The sequence below is a fragment of the Penicillium mononematosum genome (genome assembly GCF_028829835.1).
Source record: "Penicillium mononematosum strain IBT 11891 chromosome Unknown utg000002l:1.0-8112719.0:1.0-8118358.0, whole genome shotgun sequence".
In the NCBI taxonomy this organism is placed as follows: Eukaryota; Fungi; Ascomycota; class Eurotiomycetes; order Eurotiales; family Aspergillaceae; genus Penicillium; species Penicillium mononematosum.
In genome coordinates, this window is record NW_026643272.1 from 4486122 (window position 1) to 4507495 (window position 21374).

General features: G+C 49.4%; 10 protein-coding genes across 10 annotated transcripts; 5 read left to right on the forward strand and 5 right to left on the reverse strand.

Moving 5' to 3' along the window:
* Nucleotides 1–258: 258 nt before the first annotated feature.
* Nucleotides 259–2695, reverse strand: mak5 (ATP-dependent RNA helicase MAK5; the record flags this gene model as incomplete). Its single annotated transcript, XM_057290275.1, has 4 exons — nucleotides 259–609; nucleotides 645–1136; nucleotides 1193–2389; nucleotides 2456–2695. The coding sequence occupies 4 exons, from the start codon at nucleotides 2693–2695 to the stop codon at nucleotides 259–261; spliced, it is 2280 nt and encodes a 759-aa protein (XP_057151477.1).
* A 210-nt stretch (nucleotides 2696–2905) lies between these two features.
* Nucleotides 2906–4213, forward strand: N7519_003498 (tRNA methyltransferase TRM7; the record flags this gene model as incomplete). Its single annotated transcript, XM_057290276.1, has 1 exon — nucleotides 2906–4213. The coding sequence occupies one exon, from the start codon at nucleotides 2906–2908 to the stop codon at nucleotides 4211–4213; it is 1308 nt and encodes a 435-aa protein (XP_057151478.1).
* Nucleotides 4214–4537: 324 nt separating this feature from the next.
* N7519_003499 (sulfite reductase subunit alpha) lies at nucleotides 4538–7680 on the reverse strand (the record flags this gene model as incomplete). The annotated part of the gene is given in 3 exon segments (XM_057290277.1): nucleotides 4538–4996; nucleotides 5007–5814; nucleotides 5825–7680. 3 exon segments carry the CDS (start codon nucleotides 7678–7680, stop codon nucleotides 4538–4540), a joined length of 3123 nt encoding a protein of 1040 aa, XP_057151479.1.
* Nucleotides 7681–8350: 670 nt separating this feature from the next.
* On the reverse strand, nucleotides 8351–9156 carry N7519_003500 (uncharacterized protein; the record flags this gene model as incomplete). The annotated part of the gene is made up of 2 exons (XM_057290278.1): nucleotides 8351–8871; nucleotides 8937–9156. 2 exons carry the CDS (start codon nucleotides 9154–9156, stop codon nucleotides 8351–8353), a joined length of 741 nt encoding a protein of 246 aa, XP_057151480.1.
* An 886-nt stretch (nucleotides 9157–10042) lies between these two features.
* N7519_003501 (uncharacterized protein) lies at nucleotides 10043–11089 on the forward strand (the record flags this gene model as incomplete). Its single annotated transcript, XM_057290279.1, has 2 exons — nucleotides 10043–10554; nucleotides 10609–11089. 2 exons carry the CDS (start codon nucleotides 10043–10045, stop codon nucleotides 11087–11089), a joined length of 993 nt encoding a protein of 330 aa, XP_057151481.1.
* A 2176-nt stretch (nucleotides 11090–13265) lies between these two features.
* Nucleotides 13266–13679, forward strand: N7519_003502 (uncharacterized protein; the record flags this gene model as incomplete). Its single annotated transcript, XM_057290280.1, has 1 exon — nucleotides 13266–13679. One exon carries the CDS (start codon nucleotides 13266–13268, stop codon nucleotides 13677–13679), a length of 414 nt encoding a protein of 137 aa, XP_057151482.1.
* Nucleotides 13680–14543: 864 nt separating this feature from the next.
* On the forward strand, nucleotides 14544–16041 carry N7519_003503 (acyl-CoA dehydrogenase family protein; the record flags this gene model as incomplete). Its single annotated transcript, XM_057290281.1, has 4 exons — nucleotides 14544–14876; nucleotides 14941–15191; nucleotides 15246–15853; nucleotides 15908–16041. 4 exons carry the CDS (start codon nucleotides 14544–14546, stop codon nucleotides 16039–16041), a joined length of 1326 nt encoding a protein of 441 aa, XP_057151483.1.
* Nucleotides 16042–16727: 686 nt separating this feature from the next.
* On the reverse strand, nucleotides 16728–18017 carry N7519_003504 (uncharacterized protein; the record flags this gene model as incomplete). The annotated part of the gene is made up of 1 exon (XM_057290282.1): nucleotides 16728–18017. The coding sequence occupies one exon, from the start codon at nucleotides 18015–18017 to the stop codon at nucleotides 16728–16730; it is 1290 nt and encodes a 429-aa protein (XP_057151484.1).
* A 493-nt stretch (nucleotides 18018–18510) lies between these two features.
* Nucleotides 18511–19677, reverse strand: N7519_003505 (ankyrin repeat domain-containing protein; the record flags this gene model as incomplete). The annotated part of the gene is made up of 1 exon (XM_057290283.1): nucleotides 18511–19677. The coding sequence occupies one exon, from the start codon at nucleotides 19675–19677 to the stop codon at nucleotides 18511–18513; it is 1167 nt and encodes a 388-aa protein (XP_057151485.1).
* Nucleotides 19678–20442: 765 nt separating this feature from the next.
* Nucleotides 20443–21252, forward strand: N7519_003506 (uncharacterized protein; the record flags this gene model as incomplete). The annotated part of the gene is made up of 2 exons (XM_057290284.1): nucleotides 20443–20481; nucleotides 20581–21252. 2 exons carry the CDS (start codon nucleotides 20443–20445, stop codon nucleotides 21250–21252), a joined length of 711 nt encoding a protein of 236 aa, XP_057151486.1.
* Nucleotides 21253–21374: the final 122 nt, after the last annotated feature.

The window sequence follows — 21374 nt, forward strand, 5'->3', positions numbered from 1 at the left end:
TATGTAAATAGCTGCATGTACGCCGAATGAACTAGTTACCTTTAGGAAAAGTGTCTTGAATGCCGTAGATTAACCTGCTCAGGTGTTGGGGTATTCTTTGTCACTGATATGTTATCTAAGAGATGTCGGAGTAGCCCGATAACGTTGGGGGCACTTTCGAAGGATTTAGGAATCAAGTACATATCCGACGTGGTTTTGGTATAGACTAATATCAAAGAACTATGATTTTTACAAACCCAATGCTTCAGTAGATCCAGATTAGAATGTCAGAGGGTCAAGATGGCCCAGGAATGCGTCGTTGCCCTCACCACGAAGAAGAGCATCGATGTCAATGCGACCGGCCGTAAGGTACTTCTCGCTAACACCGATGTTCACACGCTGGGAAAGGAGTTGTTTGAGCTCGGCACGAAGCCCGGCCATTTCGCTCTTGCTCAATTCGCTAGCCTCCTTCTCACGTCTTTCGCGGCCACCACCACGACCACGGCCTCGACCCTTAGACTGATCAAACTCATCACTATCATACTCAACACCGAGATCATCGGCCGCAGCACGGAGCCAGTTGTCCTCAGTGTTGACCTTCTCCTTGGCGATAGTGGAGTCGGTAATTCGCTTGGCGAGAGACATGCGGGGCGGAGGCGAGCAACCACTCGGCGATCAATGTCGAGAGACTCGAGAGGAATCTTCTTGCTAGGTCCGTTGGAGTCGTCGGCCTTCTTCGCCTTCTTGGAATGGATCTTGCCAGCGAGACGAGCAACACCGACAACCTCGTCAGGAGCACAGATGAGAATACTCTTTCCGGACTCACCGGCACGAGCAGTACGACCGGATCGGTGAACGTAGGCATCTGCTGTGCGGGGAACGTGGTAGTGGATGATGCAATTAACGCCCTTGATATCCAAACCACGAGCGGCGACGTCAGTGGCGACAAGAATGGAGCTGGGGTTGGCAGTAGGAGATGAGAAACGTTCGATGGAACGGAGTCGGGCTTTCTGGGCCATGTTTGAGTGGAGCGCGAACACAGGAAGTTGAAGAGCTTGCAAAAGCTGAGTGATGCGGCGGACAGCAGAGATGGAGTTTGTGAATATGAGAGTGCGATGCTTGGGGTAGTAGAGCAGAACTGAGTAGAGGTATAGGTCCTGATAAATTTAAATTAGCATCGGTATTCGAGCGGTTCAAAAAAGAAGCGTCTTACCTTTTCCATGGCAGGGCATTCGACAATCCCTTCCTTGAGGCCGACGGCCATCTGTGACTCCGGGTTCACATCGATGAACTTGGGCTTCTCTTCGCGGAAATTCAGCTTCTTGAGAAGGTACTCCATAGACTCTTTGTTGTCCAACATGTCACCACTTGTCCAGCGGCTCTTGCCTGCTAACTTTTGTTGGAGATCCTTGTGGAATGTGGCTGAGAATACAAGAGTCTGCCTATTGGATGGCTCCTCTTCCTCTTCTTCCTGATCCATGTCCGCGATGTCTCCGGCTTGATGTTTGTCTAGGGCATTAAGGATATGTTCCATTTCCTTGAAATGACCTTCACTCAGCAGTCTGTCCGCCTCGTCGACGACCAGAAATTGGATTTTCTGCATTTTGCGGATCAGGCCCGACCCTGTGCTCAGAATCTCCCACACTCGGCCGGGGGTTCCAACGACGATATCCGCCGTGGCAAGTTGTCTCTGCTGCTTCTGGATAGACATACCACCGGTAATAAGAGCGACTCGTGCGTTGGTATCCGGAGAATTGGCAATGAGTTCTCCGATATGCTTTCCAAGCTGATGCGCTAGCTCTCGAGTGGGAGATAGAATCAATGCAATCGGAGATTTGTTCTTTTCAGACTTGTCAGACTGTTCCTCTTGTTTCCCTCTCTGGTCCAAATAATGCTCGATAATCGGAATACCGAATGCCAATGTTTTACCGGAACCTGTTGAGGCCTTTCCAACAACATCGTGCCCATTGAGAATGGCAGGGATACTGGCTTTTTGAATGGCCGATGGAGAGCTGAACTTCATTTTGGAAAGAGCCGTAAAGGTCTCGGGCGAAAGATTAAGACCATCCCAAGCCGACACATCCACACCATCATCCTCTTCGACATCATCGAGAGCCGCAAATGAAAGCCCAGCTTTGATGCTCTGGCTCTGGACAGCTTTGGACTCCTTAGGCTTTTGCTCCTTAGGTTTTTGCTCCTTGGACTTTTGCTCTTCTTTCTTGGCTTTGTTTTGCTCCTTCTTCTTGTCCTTCTTCGACTTCCTATCTTCCTTCACTTCGGTTGCAGCAGGAGTCTTCTCGGTGGCAGGAGACTTCTTGGCCGAGTCTTCGTCGCTAAAACCAGCCCATTCGTCTCCGTCATCTTCAGACGGGGGTTTGACAATCGATTTTGTTGCCTTGCCAGCCTTGGCCTATCCACCCAACCATATATATTAGCGTCTAGTCAACTTGACTGATCGAAGCATGCAGCCTCATACCTTGAACTGAACCCCTCCGTCGCTCTGTTTTATAATGTCCACGCCCTCAATCTCTTCCAGTCCGAAGAATCCTTCTGCATCGTCCATTCGATCCGGCATAGCAACTTCCTTCCAGTTGAGGTCGTCAACTCCAAGAGAGCCATAATCGTCGCTGGAAGCTGCGTCAGACTTGACTGCCTTCTTGCGTTTGTTTGCCTCAGCCACCTGGGCTTTGGGGTCGCGTGCTCGCTTTTGACCCATTATGAACTAAGTAATACTCGAGTATTACAGTGTGTTCCGGTAGACAAATGATCCAAGTACACTGTCGGGGAAGATTCGCAAAGAAAAAAAGCGGCAGAAAATTTAGTCCGCCTTTGGAATCTTATCTTTTCGTTCCCCACGTTCGCCGCAAAATTAACCCACTTTGACAGACTAGGACTGCCAATTGCGCCTGAGCAGTCTGTTCTCAAGATGGGCAAATCATCCAAGGACAAGCGCGATGCTTATTACCGTCTTGCCAAGGAGCAAAACTGGCGCGCCCGTTCCGCCTTCAAGCTTATCCAGATCGACGAGCGATTCGACCTATTCGAGCACGAGAACCCGGATAATGTGACGAGAGTTGTGGATTTGTGCGCTGCACCTGGAAGCTGGAGCCAAGTACTCAGCCGTGTCTTGATCAAAGGCGAAAGCTTCGGGCGGCGGGCATGGCTCGAGAAAAAGCGGAATGAACAAAAGGGATTGGAGGCCGCAGAGACAACGACGGCCGATGGCGATAAAATGGACTGCGATGAGCTCTCTTCAAGCTCTGAATTAAAGCCCCGGAAGAATGTCAAGATCGTATCCATCGATCTACAACCTATGGCACCGCTCGAAGGTATCACAACCCTAAAAGCCGATATCACACACCCCTCTACGATTCCTTTGCTCTTGCGCGCTCTGGACCCAGAAGCGTACGAACAACCATCCACCCCCTCCGAATCTCCATCACCTGCCACAGAGGCCATCAGGCAACCTCATCCCGTCGACCTGGTCATCTCGGACGGTGCCCCGGATGTAACAGGTCTGCACGACCTAGACATTTATATTCAATCACAACTCCTCTACGCAGCGCTAAACCTTGCAATGGGTGTTCTCCGTCCTGGCGGCAAGTTCGTTGCCAAGATCTTTCGCGGCCGCGATGTCGACCTTCTCTACGCGCAGCTGCGGACTGTCTTCGAGCGCGTCAGCGTCGCAAAGCCGCGCAGTAGTCGCGCTAGTAGCTTGGAGGCTTTCGTGGTCTGCGAAGGCTTCATTCCTCCGGTTAGCGACAGCGGAGTGGTCGGTATGGCCGCATTGAAAAATCCACTCTTCGGCGGTGCTGCAGCTCCAGTAGCTGTGTCAGAGGATGGCAATGTGGGCGTGGAGATCCGCGAGGAAATCGACCAGGATACACAAGCCCGAAATACCGTGTCGCAACCCGCGGCAGTTACCAGTCCTGCGCCCAATCATTCTGCTGAAGTCCGCCATCTTCAAACCACAACATCACAGGACCAACAACCCCAACCCCAAAAGCTGTCCAATAAGTTTGCGGTTGAGAACCGGTGGATTCCGTCGTTCATTGCTTGTGGTGATCTTTCCGCTTGGGATTCTGATGCATCATACACCTTACCTCCGGATTATGTTAATCTTGATCCTATCCAGCCACCTACTGCACCGCCGTATCGTCGGGCATTGCAGTTGAGGAAGGAAAAGGGTGGTGCATTTGGCAAGACCAAGTATGGATCCCCTGGTCACGTTTGATCATTACGTTGCATGAGTTTAAGAAAAAGTTGTATGTATAGACGACCTAGACACGACATAGCATTTTCGAGGGTCATGCTAGGAAGGCATTGTCTTCGAAGCAGATACCCAAATACATATTATTGAATCACATATATTTTAACTTTCACAAAGGGGTCGAAAATCAGGAGACACTTTATTGAAGATCGTGAAATTCTAAATGTATTATTCTTGAAGTCTTTCAAGGCCAATGCGCTAGCCGAAATCAGGATCTAAATATGAGGGGGAATAAAAAGCAAAAACATGCCAATCGTACAATCATGCCATGCGAATACGAAACAGAGTCTAGTAAACCTCCAAAACATAGCGCTCGTCATCCTTCAGCTTCTCAATCTCCTTGCGAGTCTCAACCTTCTTGCCGTTGTTCTTGGCTTCGGTGGCAATGGCCTCCTCCAGAACAGCGGTGACATCGGGCACGGGCCAAGTGGGACCGCACAGGTAGAAAGCACCCTCCTCACGAATGTAGGCCTGGATGATCTCGGGCAGTGTCTGGCGCATGCGGTCCTGGATATAGATCTTCTCGGGCTGGTCACGAGAGAAAGCAGCGCCGAGGAGAGTGATAACACCAGCCTCCTGGTAAGCCTCCCATTCCTCGCCGTAGCAGTACTCCTCACGCTGGTGACGGGAGCCCATGTACAGCAAAACAGCGCCGATCTCCTTGCCCTGAGCCTTCTCGAGGGCGCGGTGCTGGACGAATGCACGGAACGGTGCGAGACCAGTACCCAGACCGGCCATGATAAGAGGCTGGGTGGACTTGGGGGGGCAGCTTCATGACACTGGACTTGACGCTGACGGTGATCGGGGAGCCGGGTTGCAGGCGGCTGAGATAGCGGGTGGCCAGACCGAAGCGGTCGCGACCGTTGGGGTCGACCCAGTTCACGGCGACAATCATCAGAGCGACCGAAGTGGGGGTCACCTTCTGGCACGAGGCAATCGAGTACTCACGGCGCTTCAAGGGACCGATGATGCGGACGATATCGTGGAATTCAGGGTGCGCGGAGGGGTACTCGAGCAAGATGTCGGCGAAGGTGACAGTGTCAACCTCGGCGCGACGCTTGAACTCGGTGGCACCGTCGGGACCACCCAAAGTGAGCAGGTTGGTCTTTTCCTTCTCGTCGGAGGCAAATTCGGCAAGGGCCTCGTAGAAGCGCTTGGGTGGGCGACCAAAGATGTCGACATTCTGGACCAGAGCCTGGTAGACAGTGCGGTTCTCCAAAACGGCAGGGTCCTCACGGCTGGGAACCTCGACAATCGCGTCGGGGTCCAAGCCGTAGAACGCGATGAAGTTCTTAACGTCCTCAGGGTCGTTCTCGGCGTGGATACCGAGGGCTTCGCCAATGTCGTACTTCAGACCGGTCTCACCGAGGTCGAACTCGATGTGGAAGATGTTACGATCATAGGTGGTAGGGGTGAGACGTCGGTTCTCCTTGACATGGACAGTGAAAGTCTTGTGAGCAAGGTCGGGGCGAAGGGCAGCCCTGGTACCGTAAGCCTCCTTGAACGCGAGGCCACGAGCGGCAGTCTCCCAGTCCTTGAGAAGAGTGGGGGGGCTCGGACTCGTTCTTGTCGAACGAAACAAAGCTGTTGGCGATGATGTCCTTGGGGAGTTGAACGGCCTCGCTGACGCCCTCGGGCTCCTTCCAGGACTCGGGAACCTCGATTTGGCGGAGCAGCTTCTCGAGATCCTTGGTAACATTGTCCAGAGCCTCGGCATTGCCAGTGACCGAGGACAGCTTCTTGGCTGCCAGAGCCTCCTGAGCAGGCAGAGCGACGCGCACGAACGAAGCCTGCAGGACAAGAGCGTCCAGCGACGAGTCCTCGACAGCAGACGAGTCGACGACGAAGACGGAGATGCCACGCTGGGCGACAGCCTGCTTGAAGGTAGCGGGAAGCTTCTTCTCCAAATCCTCATCCTTGATGCCCGGGGCGTTAACAATGACCTTAGCGTTGTCCTTGACTGAAGCCAGAACATCAACATCGTTGAGCAGGGAGATGTTGCCAACGTAAGAAACGTCCGCACCAGTTACCGCATAAGGTGCGTCAACAATCTTAGCACTCTTGCGGATGTCAACACGGATGCTACCACCCTGGACGAGGTTGTCGTGAGTCTTGCTGAGGGTCACATTGCTGGCCGAGTCGGCGCCAAGAGCCTGGCTCAGAGTCTCAGCGGCTGCCTCGGTAACCGAGGAGTCAACATCCCAGAAAGTGTATTCCTGCACAGAGGCAGGGTCCAGCAGCTGCAGCGAAGCGTTGGTTTCGCCGTTGACCGTGAGAATGGGCTGGTCGTACACACGCTGGAATGCGGCGGCGGCGGAGATGAGATCCCAACGCTGGGAGCGGGGGTACTTGATCTCCACACAAGCCGGGTTGTGTTCACGGCCGGTGGCGAAAGTCAAAGAAGCAAGCACATCCTCATAGAGAGCAGAGTGTACGCCCTCTTCCTGAACAGCCTGTTCAGAGGCAACCTGTCCAAGAACTGCGACAGTCTTGGTGGACTGAGGAAGAACGCGCAGGAACTCCTCCTCGATGAAGGGGCGGTAGACCCGGACATTCACAACACCGACACGAACACCGTCCTTTGCGAGAGAGCGTGCGATTTGGGCAGTGAGAGTAGCCTCGACAGTGCCGAAGGCGATCAGCACAGAGGTGGGCTCAGAGTGACCGTGGTACTCGAAAGCACTGTAGTCGGTTCCGAGTTCGCCGTTCAGGGTCTTCAGGAGATCCAGAACCTTGCCTTGAGCGTCGAGGTGACGGTTGCGTGTCTCATCGAGAGTCTTGCGAATGGTCTCATAGGTGCGAGTCAGCCCATCCTTGTCGAGGACATCAATGACGCGGGTGGTATCACGGCCAACACGAACGCCGTCATAGATGTGGATGGAGGGGAGGACCGAGGAAAGCAACGTCGTGAAGAGAGCCATGTGCTGGGACTCATGGGCAGAACCGCTGGATACCAGACCCAGACCGAGGTCCTCGGCCAGAGAGAGGGCGGAGGCATAGTCGGAGACTAGGCCATCCTCGCTGGCGTAGTCTACGGCGGCGACATGTGCAGCCACTGGGCTAGCGACGGAGTAGAGCAGAGAGAGTTGCTCCAATGCGGCGCGCATATAAGGGAGGGTTGCCGAAGAAGCAACAATACCCTGGGGGATGTGGCGCTTCTTCAGATCAAAGTCCTGAGAGAAGAGGTAGCCAAGGGCCATGTTTCCGGCACCCTGGCGGGTCTCCAGAGCCTTGACAGAGGGAGACTCGCCATTGGCATTAGTCTCACCCTTCGAAGTCCATTCCTTGAGAGCAGCATCAAGGTCGAAAGTCTCCGGCGAGTAGGAGAAGATCTTATCGCTCAGCAAGTATGCAACTTGCTGGATGAGGGTCTGGGCTGTAACATAGGTCGGGCCATTCAAGGCCGACAGAGCTGGAACTGATGAACCCATGACTTCTTCTTGACACCGGATATAAGACCGATGTCTGTTAAAGATAAAAACAAAGAAGAATGTGGGGAGAAAGAGAATCTCCCCTCCTCATAGCTTATAGAGAAAACCCCAGGTCACTTGCCCAAAGCGGTTAGTGCCAATTGCGTGCTTGTTATCGGGCGATAAGATTTTTCAAGGCGGTACAAAGTGGCGGAGGTGGACCCGCCGCTTTCGGAGCATTACTCAGCCGTGCCTGAACCCGTGACCTCCCGTTCATTTCGCTGAAAAAGGAAAACCTTCATAGAAGTTTTGATATAGTTAATTAGGAGAAAGATTTCATTGTCAGAATGTGGACTCTTCGCCTTCTTAATTACCGACCTCAGCTGCCCCAACGGATATCTCATTTACAATTGAACACAATAGGGGAAAAGGAACCGACCTCAGCTTGTCAAGATTTATCAGCAATAATCGACTTTACGCTACAAACAATTGCTGGCACATTGTACAACATGGAGGCTTTTTAACACCCACAGATGATTTGATTGATTAGATAGCAAGTCTGACAGGTGATCCTGTAATTGATATAGTGCATCCAGAACATCCGGATGAAATCTAACAAGCTGCTTGACTTCGCGAATCCTTGGAGCTCAACTTTTGTTATAATTTCCGCAGTTTCCTGCAGTATAATAGTTCAATTGTTCACCCCAAGGAATACCATCAAGACCGCAGCATATGTTGCCGTAGACACCAATGTCTCCACATTCGACACACGCGCTCCAAGAGCCATAATTAGTGCAAACAAAATAATACAAACCGAAACTGTAATCAGGCTCTTAGTCTTTGACTGGTGCAGAGTCATGATGATCATAGGTACCACTAGGAAGAGACCCCCAGTCATAGCGACGAGGAACCGCGTCAATCGATCCACAAACACCGACACTTCTCGCGGTGCTTTTCCCTCACTATATTCTCTTGCCCGGGACATCTTCTCTTCGCCAGAGAACGCAAGAAATGAAGGCATATACTGCATCAAGGCCCTCCGCAAAGGATCTACTCTTTGCTCTGCGTCGTGAAAAGAGCAGTAGTGGGAGTGGAACTGGTCGTTGACTCTAGATTGGAAGTAGCGTTGCAAGAGCAACTTTCGTCTTCGTGTCTCGGCCTTCTCAAGGGCTGCTTTGCCCTTGAGGAACTGGTAGTTCCGAATTGCAGCGGCTATGGAAAATGTGAGACAATGAGAGACACTTTCTATTATGATTCATTCATCAATGACCTCTTACCATATTTCTGCAGCGTGCTCTCGAGAGTCTCCAGATCCTGAATCGACGCACGTTTGTCTCGCTGAAATCGGCCTTTTAACCGGACCAAATCTAGCTGCAGCTTCACAATATTGAGTCTTTGCAGGAATTCAAAGCGCAGGAAGTGGAATTCCTCTTCTTCGTCCAGCGAGCGGTTGATATACTCGACGAGATCATCTTCCTCCATGATCTTGGAGCTCATGGTATCCGGATGCATTTGAAGGTTTCTTTCTGCATGTGGGCCAGCGATGGTTCTCACCTTGCAGTAGTGTCGGGCCGCCCTCGTTCCCCGCTCTACCTCAGGACTCGCGAAATTCAGCTGCCGATTCTAATAATCTCATGGAGCGCAGCAAAGAAGAAGCGTCGTAAATCCCACTGATGACGGACAACACCAACCGGTCGTACATCTGCACCTGTTGTCCCATAAACCCAAGAAGATTCAGCAGTGTATACAATTTGCGGTAGGGTCTGCTGGCGTTCAACAATTGCAAAATCCCCAGCCCCCTCCCACGACTGACTTGCAAAACCTAGTACTCACGAGAGTGAAAAGAAGGCATGAAAGAGAAGCAGGACCCGGACCTGGTGGCACCTACAAAGCCGCAAGTGCCGAATGAAAATACATCACGCGAGGCTTGTGGAGTTTCCTCAAAGGAGATATATCGATGTATGGACGATCACAGTCCGGGATCACAACACTCGGTTAATTCACGGGCCTCACAGAAGTCGACGCACTCTACCGGGTCGCAGGTATCGGATGAGTCGATAGAAGCAGATCTCTCTGCCTTCTATCAGCCGGACGATCGCAGTCCGAGATCACAACACTCGGTTAATTCACGAGCATCAGAGAAGTCGACGCACTCTACCGGGTCGCAGGTGTCGGATGAGTCGATAGAAGCAGGCCACTCTCTCTTCCATGCGATGGATGATTTGATTGAGGGACATCTCAAAGATGCCTTTCCCAAGCCACGTTTTATTATTCGCAAGACAACAACGCCTGCTAGGGAGTGTTACAAAACTGGAGTTAAAGACCTGCTCCATAAGATCCACAAGCGTTACACTTTGTTGTATGGTATTAAGGATGTGGACACATGTTAGATAAGCCTTTAGCCGTGGCGATTCGGTCCGCCGTTACTGATATAAGTTTTGATTCAGGTGAACGCGACGAGAACCTCTTGGTACTGTACGACGACATGAAGCTGGCTTTCAACGGTCTCATGTCTCGGATCCTAGTGGCACAGGAGGTACCGGAGGAGGCTTATGTCGACCTGACTTTACAAGTATTGGAATTCGGTTATCGATTGGATCAATGTATGGGTCTAGAATCCGAGGAAGCAGACTCTGGGTACGCTTCCTCGCAGGAGCAGGACAGGACACGGCTATCACAGCTGGCTCACGATAAAAGTAAGTATATGGGGACCAAGAAGCATATCAAGATGCTACTATCCAAGAACTCTAGCAAGTCTCGCGGGGTCCGTTCTTCGGTTCGAAAAGCGACCGGGTGGTGGAAGTCAAAGACTGTCGTTCCCAAATCCCCCGGACTGTTCATCTGCGATTGCTGCCCTAAGAAACCCAGGAAGTTTAAGAAACCCTATGGCTTGCGGTAATTCCTGTCTTCACTTCATTTTGCGAGCCGTTCCACTAACCTCCAAACTAGCGCGCATGAAATCGAGAAACAGTTCTCATGCCAGTACTGTAACAGCCGTTTTAAGAACAAGGAGGAGGTCAAGCGGCACGAGAATGCTCTTCATCTACGCTTGTATTCGTGGTCGTGTGCCGCACTCATCAGTTTTCAGCCCGCGTTCGTCGCTTCCATGTCTCCATCTTACCAAACCAGCACCGGTCCGTCTCCTGATATGTGCGGGTACTGCGGCAAAGAATTTCCAAATTACCCCCAGGTAGACTGGGATGGCCGGTTCGAGCACTTGACGACCGTGCACAAGTTCGGCGAGTGCAACAATGCGAAGAAGTTCTACCGCGTCGACCACTTCCGGCAGCACCTGAAACATAGCCATGCTGGGACCAGCGGGGAATGGACCAATATATTGGAAAATGCTTGCATGAAGGAAGAGCAGCCCAATGGTGGTAAAACCGGCGTATCGGATGGTGCTGGCAGTGGATCAGTATCTAGCACCTAAACCGCCGTGTCGTCCAAGTCTCTTGGCAAGGTCCTCAGTGATCAATGAAAGTTCATCTGTCATATTACACTGGAATGGGCCATAAGGAGTAGAATACTATTAGAATCCTAGTTAGTTAATGTTAGTAGTTACCAATATCTGAAGCGTAAGGCTCCCATGACTAGTTAGTTATGAAGTGGGTGCGTTGCGGTCTTAAGGCAGCTGCCTGTCCTACTAAGGGTCATGTGGCCTATAAGCCTATCTAGGTATTTATTCGTAGGCTGCTTCTTTAGAGAACCGGCTTAGGATACTTGATCTTCTAGCCCTGGGGGTAGTTGAGTAGATATAGTTCCACTTGTATCTCTAGAATAATAACAACTGGTCATACACTAGATACACTAGACTATAACAGACATTGACATGTAAGCGCTTGAAACTATACAGCTACTACCAACTTATGTCAAGCACAGTATAATCAGAAAAAGGTCATGATTTGGCTATCGCCCTGGTCGGGCTAGCAGCGGACTCCCCAGTCCCCTCAACCGCCATCTTTTAAGGTCCGCAGTTTTCAGTCCAGACTCTCAGAGACTACAATATATCTAACGCATGTGCATTCTTTAATCCCGTTTGGTTGCCGGGGTCATAGGAGGTAATCAGCGGCCAGAGAATTCCGACATCAAGTTAAGTAGACTCCCTGGGTGCTGCAGCCATCTTTCCTTTTAGTTAGCTGAATTATATTGACAAACCAATAGAGGGTAATGAAACGTTCCTTATGATCCGGAGCGCCCGGGCGGACTGTCAATCGAGTTGTAGGAGCGATACAGAAGGTTCTGCGCCCTTAAGTGGCTTGGTATGCCTGTCAGGCGTAGCATTATTTGCGCTCAGATACTAACAATGCAGTGATGGCTTTTATTTCCTTTTCCTTTTCCTATTCCTAGGGGAGGATGTTCGTGGATAATTGCACAAGATGCCTGCAAGAGGGAATAAATAGCCGAGGTGGGGATAATAGCCCACATTATCACTAGTAGTAATATTGGAATTGGCCAGTGGTTCTCTGTTGTTCTATTCTTGTTCATATGACCAAAAATACTTCATGCAGAAGGTCGCATTGGTGTGCGAGGGAGTACGGCAGTGGTCGCCAGTGCTGCGCCATATCGTATTTCTGCCAGCAGAACATTTCACAAATTAATACATGTATTTTATTAACTAGAGAATTTGGAGAATTTATCAACCAAGATATTTTGTAATCCTTAAAACTCTAAGTAGAAATTATAGGAAGTGTAGAAAATGTAGAAAGCGAAGAAAGTGAAGAAAGTGAAGAAATTTAGTACTAGCGATAATTTCCACTTTCTACACTTTCTGCAATTTCCACAATTTCCATACCTTCACGTGCTTCACTTTCGATGATGTCTAGTCTATAAAGGGTGAGATATCGTACAGTGACACTATAGAATTTAATAGTATACAGTGGGACCTCCAAAATATTGGGCTAAACGTTTGTACCCAAATATACCGCCCTCCAAATTCTGCCAGTTCTGCTAGTCTAAAACTCCTAATATAGTTAGCGTGTAGGCACGTGATTTAGCGCTAACGGTTAGCAGTTAAAAAGGTATGTACCTAAGGAGGCTACTAAAAAAGACCACTAAAAAGACATTTAAAAAGACTACCTACGAAACCATTCGGCTGAGTATATATTCTTACGGTAGCATGTTCAATAGGGAGGCGGTATTTATGACAGTATCTAACGGGCAGGCGGTATGTGTGCGGTAAAATGTAGGTACAAAGGTCTAGCCCAATATTTCGGAGGTCCCACTGTACAACATAGGAATTAATTACTACCTAGAATTCGTCTGAAAAGGTAATGGTAAATTGGCGGTGTAGAAAGCGGTCAAAATTTAATACGGAAAAATACGATATTGCGTACTGGCCGCTATACTCGGCCGTAGAGGGAGTTCAGCTAGCCCCACAAACGTATTCCTGCCTCACTCTTAGTCTCTAATAAGCAAGCAGTAACTTTATATATCTACTCGCTCCGTTAGTCCTTGTAAAAGCTACTTATTTTCTGCTCTTCTTAGGCTTTAATTTCGCCACCATTATATCGTTGAGCTGATCGTCCGTCTCTGTACCTCGTATAATGTAGGTACCTATTCGCTGTGTTCTCTGGTCGGACCTAACTGTCATATAGACTGGTAGTAAGATGAGTTACACTCTCCCCGTGGTGATCGTCAATGAGACCAATGAGGCCCTCACGGTAGTTGACTGCTGGTACTACGCGAACAGCGGCACTTGGACCGAAGAAAAGTGCGACAAGATTGTGCTCGAGATGGGTGGGAGCGGCACATCAGGCATGCTTCGTATCAAGACCTCATCAGGCACTACGTTCAGTGTCATTGTGGGTTGCCACAATTACGACTTCTGGTGCGATGCGCAAGTGGATCTGTATGACGATGATACGGCAGTGAAGCTGCATCCTGAGTACTACAACGGAGGGATCCTATCTCACAAGCCGCGATCTATCACTGAACGCACGACTTCAGCCGGGAGAACGGTACGAGTCTATTTGCAGGGCTTGCCATGTGGTCGACCACCTGTTATTATCACCTATTGTTGAAGAAGCTGGAACTTCCAGGAAGCCTCTGTTCCAACTAGAAGCGGGATAATTTCTGTTTAGATTGAGCGAAAGTGTCGCTTTATTTGTACTGAACTTGTAGTCTTGGCTTGTTGGCTCCCTCATCTTGTTCGTTCCCTTTCCTAGGATAATGCACAATTGAGCGGACCTAGGTAGTTAGGGTATTGATTAGAGTCAGATTCGGAGGCTTAGAGACACTATGCCTTGTTGCTTTGCGTTATCATACTCTACTACATTATTATTTAAGAGAGAACAAGACCAGAAGATTGTGTACCTCTAGGCATGGCAGCGCGGTGGAAAGTGCCATCAAATAGTGACTGCAGAGTGCTCGTTCAGGTATGGACTGAGCGTAGACTAACTGCCTAATATATACCCTTTTGATCAGTCTCTGGGCATTTAGCGAGCGATCAGTGAGTATAGAATCACCATCAGTGAGCGCTAAGCGCTCATCGGACAGGACCTAACTGGTTCATCAGATGCCTCTAAGCAGTTCACTAAGTCTGAGGCCGAACAGAAATTTGCTGAGCTTGAGACAAGCATCCTCATAAAAGCGGCAGCTAAGGTAAAAAAAAGACCCGAGGAGATATGGTACATCTAGTTACCTAGTAGGTATGTATACGTATGTAGGAACCCGTGGATGTTAGCAATGAGGGCGCCACGTGATGTGCTTGTGCACACGCTTGTGCACGGGATCACAAACCACACCGAGCCTCGGTCGTCAGAATGCGGAGAAGCCATTCCATCCCCTCATAGATAATTGATGCTGATACATAAATACCAATTTAGTCAATTTCATATTGCCAAATACGTCTTCTAGTAGTATATCTCTTTGTCAACTCTTTCATCATGGCGTACAATTCACCAAATCCCATCCCATTCTCAGAGCCGCCTTATATTCGTGGCCTCCCTTCTCCCTACATTACGCCTGCCCACCGTCGCTTCCAACAAGCATGCCGTAAATTTGCAACAGAGAACTTGATTCAGCATGCATTGGAGTGGGAGCGCGAAGGAACAGTCCCTGAGCATGTTTTCCACACATTCTGCAAGCATAATATGCTGTTGCCCAACATGCCGGCCCCATTACCTGTGGATTGGTTGAAGCGCCTGGGAATCAATGATATCCTGGGAGTCAAGGTCGAGGATTGGGACTATATCTACACCGGAATTTACTGTGATGAGGTATGCCACGAAATTATCTGACCATATGTAATTGCAAGGTATTTGACTGATTAATTGCAAATAGATGGCCCGTTCTGGTCTCAGTGGCCCCGGTGGCTCCCTGAATGCTGGGTTCGCTTTTGGAATTGCACCAATATACAAATTTGGTAGCACTGAGTTGCAAGAGCGGTTCTTGCCCGAACTGCTCACAGGTAAGAAGCGAGGCTGTATTGCCATCACGGAACCTGAGGCCGGGAGTGATGTCGCAAACATCACCACAACTGCTGTCAAAAGTGCCGATGGTCAGCACTACATCCTGAACGGATCCAAGAAGTGGTAAGAGGCAACTCCGCAGTGATAAGAAAAATGTCAGCTGACCCCAATAACCAGGATCACAAATGGTATCTGGTCAGACTATGCTACCATGGCTGTGCGGACCGGTGGACCAGGAGCCGCAGGTCTTTCCGTTCTGGTTGTGCCTCTAAAGGGCCACCCCGGTGTTTCCATGCGCCGTCTCAAAGTCTCAGGTCAGATCACAGGCGGTACCACCTACATTGAGCTCGACGATGTCAAGGTTCCCGTGTCAAACATCATTGGCAAAGAAGGGGACGGCATGCGTATCATCATGACCAACTTCAACCACGAGCGACTTGTTATTGCCGTTGGGGTCACTCGCCAAGCTCGTGTGGCCCTTTCTGCCGCTTTCTCGTACTGTCTGAAACGCGAGGCTTTCGGAAAGACGCTCATGGACCAACCCGTGGTCCGCCACCGTCTTGCCAAGGCAGGCGCTGAGCTTGAATCTATGTGGGCGTGGGTTGAGCAGATCTTGTACCAATTAGTTCACCTCAGCAAAGAGGAAGGAGATCGTCAACTCGGTGGACTGACGGCATTGGCTAAAGCAAAGTCTGCTATGGTTTTGAATGAGTGTGCCCAAACAGCCGTTTTGTTGTTTGGAGGCAATGGATTTACCAAAACTGGTCAGGGTGAATTGGTCGAAGGTATGCTCACAGGAGTATCATTATGCGTTTGAAACAAGCTAACCACGTCTCTAGCCATTCTTCGCGATGTTCCTGGTGCCCGTATTCCAGGTGGCTCAGAAGACGTGCTGCTCGATCTGTCTGTGCGCCAATTGGTCAAGCTCTATCAAGCCGAAGAGAAGAAGCTCTCCCAGAATGCCAAAATTTGATTGGCCTGTACACAAACCTTTGGTTTTTGAGGAGTATCACTTATCCGGCTGTTTCGGCTAATATACTCTAACTTCCATTGATGTCAATAGACAGAACAATTTTACCTCATATTAGGATTCTTTTTGTTGCAGTTGAGCATAATCAGCCCAGACCTAAAAAGGCTAAGCATTCTTAGGGCTTGTAGTCTCTCCACTGGTTCCTACTCTACGCCTCCTCGAAGTCGCACGAACTACCGCGTCTTGTATCGCGTCCAAAGCAGACTCGAAATTGCACTCATCTTAACCTGCAGACGTACGCGAAAACAAGAGACATCATGTGATATCTCCATGGATCTAAGATCAACTATACTCATACAGACCTTTACGCCATCATGGCTTTTGCATTTGAAAGCTAAATGTCTTCTGATATTTTGAGCAATTCTACCATAATATAATAGCAACCGGCAATTGACGCTCTTCCTGCTCAAATAAGTGCGTATCTCCAAGGAAGTCATCTAAATTGGACTTTCATCCCTGTGCACAATCCATCAAAGTAAATACCACATGGTTCGACTTCGGTTTGTCGCGGGGAACCCTTGAACTTCATGGGCTTCCTGATAGTCATATTTTTTGGCTTTCCTTCGGGACAGTGTTCTCGTGGGCTTCGTTTGTTTTATGTATTTCTAGGCTTTTCTCGTCGACCCGCGCTACTTTCCACCTGAGATGACTTCTTTGGTGGAGCTTTCCTTGGAGCTTTCCTTGAAGAAAGATTCGCTTGGAGATACGCTTGAAGATTCGCTTGAAGGTTTCCTTGAAACTTCCCTTGCAGCCATTCTCACTTTTACCAAATTCTCCAGTACCGGATACATCCTTGCCGCGGGCAAGTCCAGTAGACACTTTCCATCAACTACTTGGTCTGCACGAGCTCCGTGCTCCAAGAGTAGCTCTATCAACACAGTATTGATCTGATGTTGCTTTTTGTTCTTTTGCTTTCGCAAACGTGTTTTCAGAATCGTGTGAAGAGCCATGGCACCCTTTTCACCACGGCAGCGAGTACTTGCTCCTTGTTTCAAGGCCTGTTCAAAGATGTCCGGATCCCCAAATCTGGTACCTAGTGGTGGCTCTCTTCTATGGTTCTGTATGTTAACATCGGCACCAGATCTCAAAAGCAATCCCACAAATTCTTTTTGGGCCTTCTTATTTCCTAGGAAGGCGTTCTGGACAAAAGAAACATGAAGGGGGGTGTTTCCTCGCGAGTCTCGCGCATTTAAATCAGCACCATAGTCGAGAAAGAGACGGAACAGTTTCTTCATCGAAATCCATGGCCTCCTAGTCATCCTGTGTAGACAGGTAGGCAATCTTTTACCATATTGGAAATGTGGATCTGCCCCGTGAGCCAGCAGCAACAAGATCACATTGACAAGCTCCTTGTCTCCTTCGGGCGGTGGATTGTCCCATGTCTCCGAGCTCCAAGGATTTTGATCGTGAGATGGAGCGTTATATTCCAGAGCACGTCCCAGAGGACAAATACCGCTTGAAACAAGGTCTACATGAGCTCCATGCTGGAGGAGTAACCTGGTCATGTTGTAGTCTCCTAGAGTCACAGAATATTGCAACGCGGACGTATCTGTGTCGAGATTGACTTGGGCTCCATTGCGCAGAAGGAGCTCGGCAATATTCGTATGACAATATTTGATGGCATGGAGTAAAGGTGTGTTGGCCGACGTGAGGTACCGGGAGCACAGTGGCATGTTCACATCTAGGTTGTTCCGCGATATCATGCGCTGGACTCCCGATTCAAATCCTCTTTTTATCAACCATCGCAATGGACGATTTCCGGTCAGTACGCGTTCATCCTCGTCCACCTTGTACAAGAGATGAATCACGATATCATGAAGCATACGATTGCATAGTAGGAGTGGCAGCATATTTTTCCGCCATGGCAGATACGAGACAATAAGACATATTACTTCGATGGGCAAGGAGTCAAGAGACATTTTGAAAGGAAATTAGAACTCTGTCCACGACACGAGGGGTATTCTACAGTATATACCCAAGTCGAGGAGTTGGGTGTAATGATTATCATTTCAGTAAACCGTTATTTAGCTCTAAAGTTTCTCGAGATGATGAGCCTACTATGACTCGATGAAGTAGTCGGGTGCACTTTGCCATTTACTAACCATTGATTTATATCTATTCGAAGCGTTGAGCGCGCAATCATGCTTGAACAGTAATCTTCTGCTCTTTGAGTAGGCGCTGTGAAGCATAGCATCGCTATATTTAATCATCTTCTACAAACGTTGACGTGACCATCAATTATATGTACAAGTATAACCTTCACGTCAACCTTGGGATGGCTAAATGAACCTTGTGTCTCCATGGAACATTCTACTAGTAATTACTCCGCTCTCGGGGGAATATATTGAATCCTGACATTGCTCAAAATTCAAGTAAACATGCAGTTGACCAATACGTCAAAACAAAAGCGTATCATGTTTTTCCCCTTTTAGAGAGCCATGGCTGTAGAGCAGAAAAAAGTGTAGCACCAGGTAGGTCAAGAGGGCACTGGCCAGAGTCATCCGCGTAGTCTGGACAGACACCGTATTCAAGAAGCAACCCGATCATAGCATCCATCTTACTGAAGTCATATGGATCTCTCAATCTACCGTCATTCATATCCTCCAAGTAGTCCTGAAGCTTGTACCGAAATGAGTCGGTGCGTCGGACCTGAAACTCGTACCGAAGCGAGTCGGTGCTTGGGTCCTCCTCAAAGTAACTGGTTAGCCCATCCTTTATGAGATAAGTCAGGAGCTGAGCCCCTTCTTTGCCATGGCATTGGACTTTGGCGCCCGCATCGAGGAGCGGCTTCGCTAGGTTTATCTTCCATGGGAACAACATTGCATGCTCCAATGGCGTTCTCGAATCTCGGTCCCTCGCGAGCACGTCGGCTCCCCAGTTTAGGAGCAATTTAAGTAATCCTTCTTGTGTCGTATCATCATCAAAAAAGTCGCGTGTGATTACGAGATGCAGGAAAGGCCCTTCACAACATGTGGAGTTCACGTCGCCTCCGTATTCGAGGACTAACTCAAGATCCTCAATGTCTCCGCGATATATAGCGCTTTCAACCGGATCTCTGAGATCTTCAGGTTTAACTTCAGCTCCGTAAGCTATAAGCAATTGTGCAAAAGCTTTAGATCGTCTGGCGTCGCAGTATGCGCCCTCGAAAGCACGAGATATGGCTGACCCACCCCTCTCATCCTTCGCGTGCACGTCGGCGCCAAGATATAGGAGGAGCTCTATGACACCGTCATCAAGAGACCCGTAATGCTCCACCGCGTCATGAAGAAGGGATTTTTGATTCAAATCGGCACCATACAAATGCAGCACCAGCACCACAGCACGGAAATCGTAGTTGGGTGCTACTTCGGGTTCGGTGAAGGGGTAATCCTCGCCGCAACGACCAGCCTCCACCCAGGCCATTGTGCCTCCATGTTCTATAGCGCGAGACAGAGTGATCTTATCTCTTATCTTCGCTCCGTTTTCAAGGAGTAACAGAGTCATAGCCCCATTCCCCCGCCCTACGGCCACGTCCAAGGGAGTGCAGTCGGTGAATTCCGCATTCGGATCAGCTCCATGTCTCAAAAGCAGTTTTGCCATTGTCAAATTGTCATCCTCGACAGCCAAGTGTAGAGCTGAAGTTGTCTGCGATCTTGTTATTCTGCCATTTTCTTCCTTGTACAACGATAAGTGCGTGTTCAGATCTGCTTTCCAGAATAACAGGTGATGCATCCCTTTTATAGCACCATTCATTGCACACCAAATCAAGGCAGTGTTTTATGGATCGCAATCAAGATTCCCTTTATAAATATCACGAATTAGGAGGTCATGAAGAAATCTGTTGGTGCATGCCAATTCAAACATATCTCCAAAATATGGTAGCTTCCACGCTATCATTCTTATTATTTCAGGTGGTAACGAAAGGAGTGGCATTTTGAAGGTCACTACCCAGGTGGGGAGGTTTGGAACTTTTTGCTACGAGCCCCTTCCTGCCATCCCCACCGCCCGCATATTATATCTACTATACACAACATATCTACGGATGTATATAGCTACCTAGGTATTTATATCTATATAGTATTCGACTTATAATAATTGGGGGCTTAAAGATTGGGATCACCAGAAATTATCGGTGCGTACTATTATCCATGGATGTTTCTTCACTGGTTATGCACACATTATTGTGCATTACTGTGCACAAACCTGTCAGCGCTTACCCAATGCAGTTTAGCTCTTCCTCGGGATGACGAAAGACACTGCGGCCTAGATTGGGTTCTTGAGCTCCCACAGCACTCCCCTCTTGATATCTTATGCTGTACAAACACAACGGAGATCTACTCTAATTGCAACTTGAGATATACAAACATGGTGAATGCCGCATTGATCGGTGGTACGGGTATGGTGGTAAGTGTCCATCCTGCAAGCAAAGCTCCTCAATCTACTCGTGCGCAACTTCGCAAACATACCGGGGCTAGAACTTGGGCTAAGTGGTATAACCGATAGGGCTCCCATATCCTCACCAGCCTTATCTCCAATCCCACTGTAACCCGCGTGGACACCATCTCCCGTCGCACTCCGCCAGCTACTAGCGGCACGCCCCCAGCCAAACTCACCAACTTCGTCTCTAGCGATACCGCCACCTGGGCAAGCCAGCTCTCCTCCCTCACCCCAACCCCCAGTATCTTCTTTTCCGCCTTCGGAACCACAAGAGCAGCCGCAGGCGGGTTCGAGAACCAATACAAAGTCGAGCATGGGCTGAATGTCGAGCTGGCCAAGGCCGCGCACGAAGCTGGCACTAAAGTCTACGTGCTGATCTCCTCTTCCGGCGCTAACAAGGACTCTAACCTTGGCTACGCCCGCATGAAGGGCGAGATCGAGGAGGATATCAAGAAGATTGGCTTTGAGCACATGGTCATTCTGCGCCCTGGGCTGATTGCTGGTACTCGTGAGGAAAGCCGGCCGCTCGAGGCTGGGATTCGGTTCGTTGCGAACTGGGCTGGCAAGCTGCACTCTGGTCTGAAAGACGGGTGGGCTCAGGAGGCGGATGTTATTGGGAAAGCTGCTGTCAATGCTGGTCTCAAGGCGCTGGAAGGTGATGTTCCTGAGGGCAGTGAGAAGGTCTGGACCTTGTTTGGCAGTGATATTATCAAGTACGGTAAGGAAAGTTCGTCCTGAACACCTCGCGTTTGAATGAGCTATGTCTGTTTGTAAATCCACACTTGTATAATCATTATGGTTTGGGCTTTATGACCTTATGCGGCTATGGACAAAACACTTGATTGCATTGATCGAAATTT